The 8,383-nt window shown below is 31.7% G+C and overlaps 1 protein-coding gene across 1 annotated transcript; it reads left to right on the plus strand.

Annotated features, from left to right (window-relative positions):
* The first annotated feature begins 3,258 nt into the window (after window positions 1–3,258).
* Window positions 3,259–7,852, plus strand: LOC128174004 (uncharacterized). The gene is made up of 4 exons (XM_052839653.1): window positions 3,259–3,409; window positions 3,824–3,952; window positions 4,504–4,536; window positions 7,675–7,852. Exons 1-4 carry the CDS (start codon window positions 3,259–3,261, stop codon window positions 7,842–7,844), a joined length of 483 nt encoding a protein of 160 aa, XP_052695613.1. The 3' UTR covers window positions 7,845–7,852.
* The last annotated feature ends 531 nt before the right edge of the window (window positions 7,853–8,383 follow it).

Raw genomic sequence — 8,383 nt, forward strand, 5'->3', positions numbered from 1 at the left:
TTTGAGTATTTAGAGCACCTGTGGAAATTTCATAATGGGAGAATAATGGTAATAAACTCAACAGTTGTTGGATCTATAAAAAAAAGAAGTTGAAAAAAAAGAGAATTTTAAAACAAAATTCAAGCAAACATTTCAGATAGATACATAAATAATTACATTTTACAACGAGCACACGGCGAATGTGACCGGTCAAAAAGGAATGCTTTTTCTTCCTAGGCCCCTGGCCCAACCTCTGTCTTTTTAGAAGTCCGTGTTGTTCTGGTTTAAATTCGTATGTCGCTCTATGGATTTTTGAGATGGTGTACAGTTTGTTATTGTCATTCTTCACGTTCATTTTTACCCTACACAACTGACATACATGTACCTAGTATTTACGCAACCACAATGCCTTAAACAACTACTAGGCGATAGTTGGACAGCCCGAGGTAGCTCGTTAATGTAACTTGATTCGGTGTTTGGTCTGATATATTTAGTATACTGTACCCAGCTGAAAACATTCCTACCAGTGTCGAGTACGACATGTCATCTTAATCAACTATTGAACATGCAGGTAACACTTTTGTTTATATTATCAACATTTTTGTTTAAATTCATCTTTACGTAAGTGCTATGGTAGATAATCAAAAAAAAAAAAAAAATTCAAATACAATCATTGTTTTTTCCTTTTTATCGACTAATAATGGAGATATTCTCTCCGTCATATTTCGGAGCGTCCATGTTAATTATTTGCATATTCAGTGATAATGATATACTTTTCAAATTAACACATTTATAGACTACTAATTAATTATTTATTTCACGATATTTATCAGAGAAGCGGCGAAAGAGCCGTTAAAAATGATAAATAAAGAAGCGTTCTGTAAAGCTGGATATTTTGAAAAGAAAATAGTCAAAGTCAAGCAGCTTTGAACAATTAATAAACTGTTCATGTGATTGGAAATATTTATGCTTGAAACATTTATAAAGTGTTATGATTGAAACATTGAAACATATTTTGAAGATCAGTTTAAAATATATTATAAAGAAGGGCTGTAAAACATTTATCATACATAAATATAAAAATACAGATATTGTCTAAAAAACAACAAACAAACTAAGCAAAAATTTTATATTTGACGATCAATGCAATGACATTCCATAACTTCTAAAAATTAGGTATTAGATTATTATCTGTTTGTTAATATGTAAAAAATCAAATGCTGCAGATGTTTTTCTAATTTAACTATTTTAAAGTGCATGTACTCTATCACATGATGCGAGAAAGTTTGACAATATGCTTGTCTTAACTCGGTTACATTTACAAATTGAAAAAAAATGATTTGACTTAGATTAAGCACTAGAAAATTATTTCTAAAATACTGCACAGAACCTCTCCATACATAAGTTTTTACCCTACACAACGTGAATTACATTATAACCATTGTATGTACGCACAAACGAAGATACTTGCTGTGTCCCAAATAACGCTATAAGGTGACAGTGAATTACTCGCAGGCATTTTATTTTATACGTAGATGCGTAAAATGTAGAAGGAAAACTTGTTATTCGATATGGTGTTTCATGTAATTCACCTGATACATTTATCTATGTAGAAAACACGCTCTACAAAATGTCAGCAATTCAACAATCGTCCATAATGTAAACTTGTAATGGACGAATATGTCGAACCAATCAAAAGAAAATTATTTATTTAGTAAATGTTTAATGTGACTCATCTAGTACGAAATTCATCCGGTATGTTGGTCCATGCAAAAAAAACAAAAAAAAAAAAAACTACAAGGCAGGACTCTCAAATATACACACACGTGACTTTATAACACTGAATGTTCACTAATCGATAAAATACATGTTATCACAGAAAATATTTTAATATTTGAAATAATGTATGATATGACCCCACCAGTGCGTTAAACCCTGCCGAACACGACCCAATGCAAGGTAGGACTAGAATATACCCACAGGTAACTTTGTAACAGTGAATTTGTTATCCAATCAAAATAAAGATCTTATTTGATTTGATGCTTGTTCATCGAATCTTGTAGAAATTATATTTGTGTTTTAGTGTTGAATACGATACATAATGTAGAACAAGATATTGGTCATGCAAGTTATTTATTTTTCTTTTGAATAACGCTAATTCTGTAGTAATCATTTTACCTTATATAATCATGCTCTCATAAAAATGATAATTATAAATCTGTTATCAGAAAAATCAACTACAGATAATGCCTTGTGTAATGATTTCAAATAAGCGTACATTTTTCAATATCCTGCAGTGTATTTTGATTTTTAGTGGGGAAGTTTGTTTACCTGAAAAATTTAAAACCTTAAATTTAGTATAAATGCATATAACCTATACATGTATCTATATGTATATACCAAAAACAGTGAGTTTAAAACAAAAAATGATCAATTGTTGATTTATTGTTGATATTGTACAGTACCAATCAGACCCAACCTAACAGAAAGAAAACCCCAGCTAAACCCTGGGTTTACTTTGGGTTTACTAGAGTGGACCCAGAGTAAACCCAGAAAGTAAACCCATAGAGGACACAGAGAGTAAACCCAGTCAGAAGAATACCCCTGAAAGTAGACTTTAACTGTGTATTCGAAATATACAAAGTATAGGAATTACAGGCAGTAGGATGATAAGATAACATGCTAGTCTGCTTCACACTTCAGTGTATACAATTGAAATTACCTCAACAGTAATTTCAGAGTAAACCCAAACTAAACCCCGAGTAAACCCAAAGTAAACCCCTAGTGGACCCAAATTTTTAATCAAAGTACTGAAGTACTGTAGGGAGTTGATTTTATCGATTATCATTTATTCAAAATCAACGATATGTGATTTTGCATGGCAAGTGGTATCAGTAATCGAAATATTTCTGAGAATTTGTATGGATCCAAGCAAGATTGAACTATTGTCTTGTTCAACCAAACGCTCGGCTGTTTCCATTTATCTCCGGCAATCAAGAGAGACTCTGTTTTGTCGGATATTAAAGGAGACAGGCAAGCGTCTGGTTGAACGATACTACAAAAATACGTTTAGCTAATTATCTTAATTGGTTAATTTATGTGTCCGAACCATAGGTTGTAATATTAAAATATGTCAGTCAACCCATAATTACAAATCCTGATGAAGTTGTCTTTTTCAACCTTATAACCAAATATTTTTTCCCATAAGTATAATTTATCCTTTTCATTCGTCTATACAGATTAGTTGTTATTAAACACTAAGATATTTTGCAAACTTAGATGCTGAGATATAAACATTGGGTGTTTGTCGGTGCAGTGTTGCTATTCGGTGGTTGTTATGGACAAGTTGCACCCTTTTACCCAGCACAGTCAGATCAGACCTCTGGGAGTTTGGTAGTAGCTGGTTCTATTGGAATTTTGTCCTTTGCAGGTCAGAATTTTTTTGAAATACGAAATACTCCAGTACATTGAAATATTCTTAAATGTTATCATTTTTCTTTTGTTTATATTGTAACCATATACATATCAATATATAAAACAAGTAAGCGTTCAGGGTACAGTATTATCATACACATGATTTGACAAGAAAATGATAAAATGCATTTAATCATTAATAATTTGATAAATTTTTTGCTTTTAGATTCTATAAGGAGATAATCATACACATATAAATCTAAAAAATCTATACGATTTGGTAACAGTTTGCTCTAAATTTGATTTCGTACAAAGACTAATTTAAGAAAAATAAAGTATTTGAATAATTGTAGAACAGCAGTACATTGTTTTGATTCCAAAAACAATAAATGTTATTTTAAAATAAACATAAACGCGTTTGCTTTTTTAGCTAGCGCAGCTTTGGCTGCCATGACTGGTCTGCAAAACACCAGAATTCGCAACATGCCAAAAGAACCAGACATGACTTGCGAAGATAATCTTGCTGAAGAAAAAGAAAAATGCGAGGAGGAGAAAAAAGGTACATATTGCTGTTTTGAAAGGTGACAGTAAGTACTAGAATCAACATTTTACAGGATCAAGAACAAATCAAGCAAAGAGACACCTGATTTTCTTTTATTCCTGTAGATATCGTATGATTCCATTAAATAAATCAGTACTAGTAATAATTGTTCAAAGATAGGCCGGGTATTTTATTGATATGATTCAGAAAATATAACATTGTGCATTTGTCTTATGTTCCCAGACTTTGTGACGTCATTCATTCTTCATTGTCTACTCTATTTCTTCCGAGTTTTAACAGCAGAGTTGATTTGTCAAATATTGCTCGTATAGTTTTCCAATTTCTGCAAGATATACAAAATGAATGATAGCTGTATTAAAATAACAAATGTTTAAGTTTGGATCGAAAATCTGAAGATGAATCAGCAAGCTTTGCCCTTTATCATGTTATCGTACGTACCCTCTCACACATATTGCTCTACTTTTAAGATCGTCACCATATATTCCTTATACAGTTGTTTGTCATGTCCTCTCAAACATACGTTATCAAACTAAATATTTTTTCATTAGATATAAGAGATGGGGAACGAGCTGCACTTGAAAGTATGTATATTTCGGATTGTTTTGTGTTTAGAGATATTGAAATATTATTGCCTTATTCCATTTAGATGTACATTTTAGTTCATTATTCTTTCATTTTAAATATTGAAATTTGATGGTTTAGACGCAGTTGATAATCCGTTCTATTACCTTTAGTGTAAGCAACACGATTGGCAACGAGTTACACAACGAATTGTTACATGCGCATAAACTACTGTGGTTTCATCAATATTCGTTGAATACCAATTTTCGTGGATTTCGTTGTTAAGTTGATCCACCAAATTAAATGTTCATTGAAATGCAATTTCTATTAAGATTTTGAATTGATATGGTCATTGGCCTCGAATTTACGTATCCTTGAAACTGTGATGTTCACTTTAACCACGAAAATTGATACCCTTGAATATTAATGAAACCACAGTAATCGCGTACGGTTCGCCATAGATTTCACGTCAATTTTTTTAAAAATTAAGACACTCAGTAAAATAAAATAAATAGTGCCTGTTTAGGAGTGTAAGAGATGCAATTGACACCCTGAGAAAAAAAAATTGTCAACCTCCGTTTCGCGTCCGTTGGCAATGGTTTTCTCGGGGTGTCATTTTCAACTTTTACCCTCCTAAATAGGCACTGTTTATATAATAATAATTTTTTTTTTATACTTGATGACCAAGTACAAACTGGAAAGTCATTTATCAATAACAATTTTGAAGCAGATACTATATATTTAGCAACAAGAAAAGCAATCAGATTTGATAAAAAAATATATTTACATGTTAAAAACTCTTTTTGAATTTTTTTTTTATGTTGTCTGATTATCGAATTGTATCTCTATGTCTATGAAAGAAAAAAAACAAATTGCGTTGCAAGTCCTCAACAAAAGAAATTAAGTTGCATTCAACAATACTCAATGGAAATGTGGGATATAGTTAGTTTGATAGTGCAAAGAACTGTTATTCTCTTGTAATACCTTTCCGTTTGAATTGCAAACATTTTTTGCCGCAATTTTGTCCTCAGATGTCTCTAATATTTAAGGTCTTCCGTTTCCAACGGAAGACCTTATTGTTTTCGTTCTGTTTCTTTTTCTTCGCTATTTTTCTTTTTTTTCCAACAAATTTTGTGCACGCGATTTCTCAAAAACGAATCAACCGATTTTCATTAAACTTTCAGATATGATAGATACTGATCTCAACTTTATACGTAATTTTTTTATTTTGATGACGTCATTTCCGTTTTTGATATATTGACGTTTTAGCGATTTTCAGAGGGTCGGCTTGTCCTGGGATCTTCTCCTTAACGATTGAAGATATTAAGTTCAAACTTTCAGGGATTGTAGTCAAAAGATTGTAGATGTGTCTTTAGGCATTCATTTTTGTCTGACTCAAAAGGCGCTGAAGCTTGCTTGGACCCGGAAATTGAGATTTAAAAAACGTCATTATTTTTTCTTGTTTTCTTTGTTTATCTCTTTTCTGAAAAATATTTTTAAAAAAACATGTTATGTAAAATGTGTTTAGAATTAAATGACCTTTCATTTGACATCATTTGATGAAAGGTTATAGAAGCAAATATGTTTATTTTACAATTATGTATCCAAGCAATGTAATGATTTCATCATGTGTTACGTAATTAAGGGTTTTTAGGGGCCAAAAGTCCAAAATTTTGATCACCCATATTTCAGAAAGGAAAAATATTTTGAAATGCAGTATAGAAGAAAAGATGCCCAAAATGATGTACTAAATAATATGCAATCTTCAAAATTTCGTTAAACGGCCCCAATAAGTCGATAAGGGACCGGCCCCTAAAACATTCTCTCTCAGATATCTCAAGAACGGTAACGAATTTCTAAACACTTGTTGAACAAAATGTCTTTATAATTAAATGACTTTTTATTTGATACCAAGAAAAAGGGGCTGGTCCCTAAATGTAGGGACCTAGAGGACTATAAAGTCTTTTTCCTATAGCTCTTAACCTAGGGATATTTCGTAATAGATTAAAGAAGCAAATATGATTATCTTACAGTTATGTAGCTTAACAGTATAATGATTTTCTCATGTGTAACGTAATTAGGGAATTTTAGGGGTCAAAATCCAAAATTTTGATCACCTATATCTCAAAAAGAGAAATATTTTGAAGTGCAGTATAAAAGAAAAGATATAATCAAAATGATGTACTTAACAACATGCAACCTTAAAAATTTGGTTCAGTGGCCCAAATAAGGAGATACGGGACCGGCCCCTAAAAGATTCTTTATCAGATATCTCAAGAATTGTAACAAATTTCTAAACAATTGTTGAGCACATTGTCTATAAAATCAAATAACCTTACATCTAATACCAAGAAAAAGGGGCTGGCCCTTAAATGTAGGGACCTAGAGGGCTCTAAAGTCTTTTTCCTATAACTCTTAACCGAGGGATTATTTTGTAATAGATTATAGAAGCAAATATGTTTATCTTACATTTATGTAGCCTAACAACATAATGATTTTCTAATGTGTTACGTAATTAGGGGTTTTTAGGGCTCAAAAGTCCAAATATCTCAAAAAGGAAAAATATTTTGAAATGCAGCGTAGAAGAAAAGATGCTCAACCTAACATGTACTTAACAACATGCAACCTGAAAAATTTGGTTCAGTGGCCCCGATAAGGAGATAAGGGACCGGCCTCTTAAATGTTTTTCACAGATAACTCAAGAACGGTGACGAATTTCTAAACACTTGTTGAACAAAGCTCTTACACTTAAAACAAATTAGTATCTGGCCCTTAAATTGTAGAGCCTCCTTTCCTGTTTTAAATCATTTTAACTGTTAAATAGCAAAATCAAGATCAAACATAAATCTTAAGTTCTAAAATCAGACGGAAGACCTCCTCGTTGCTCGCAACGAGATCGGTTATAGATCTAGTTTATATTCTATTTTTTTCTCATTAAAAGTATTGTTAAAGTATCACCGTAAACCAATGAAACTATTGCTCATCGCCAAAAAAAATTATGTCAAATAAAAGTCGGTTTAAACTTCTTACAGAAAGATTGGAAACATTTTTAAATTTAAATTAACTGCTATCCAATCATACATAAGCTTAACTGGCTTATTGACATAAAAAAGTTGTGCTCAAAAGCATGTTCCTAACTATTCTTTTTATTGTCTCAGTATTTAGAAAAACCATACGAGGGACTTGTAAAGAATGGGTGCCATTCGCCGAACCTGACTGTATAACTTGTTTGAAATACTTTGATGACGAAATGGCTTGTAGCAGTGACGTCACATGCATCTTTGCAGACGGAGTTTGTTTGTTTGACACGTCTAAAGTTGATGGCTAAACTCATTGAACAAGTTCTTCGGAAAGTTTGATAATAGAATAAAGATTAAAATAAACGTGCATTTTTGTCATTAATACAAAATCTCATTTGTCATCAGTGATCTATGAAGTAGTGCCTCCAATCATTAGGTATTGTGAACGTTGGATTTTCAACTTAAAGGCCTCGGGCCTAATTTCTAAAATCATTGTACAGTCATTTGAACAATAAAAAACATATCTTAATAAATAGTAATAATATCACAAAAATATGACAGGTGTATAATGTCATTTCCATATAAGAAATTCACGTGCCGATGCAGAATATTTAAAAATTCGATACCTCTAGTCATCAGTAGGGTCCTTTACTCTGTGCACAGGGGGTTTAAGGTAGTGAGAGCGTTGATGAGATTGGATGAAATAGAGTATGTTTATGGATAACCCTTCTATTTTATCACACTATTATAGAGGTTAAGAAAAGCGGCTGGAAATCAGTTTATTAAATAGGATTTTAAAATTGATCTACAATAAATTTTACAATATCTAATACATAAATTTTTATTT

This window comes from Crassostrea angulata, chromosome 2, assembly GCF_025612915.1.
Source record: "Crassostrea angulata isolate pt1a10 chromosome 2, ASM2561291v2, whole genome shotgun sequence".
In the NCBI taxonomy this organism is placed as follows: domain Eukaryota; kingdom Metazoa; phylum Mollusca; class Bivalvia; order Ostreida; family Ostreidae; genus Magallana; species Magallana angulata.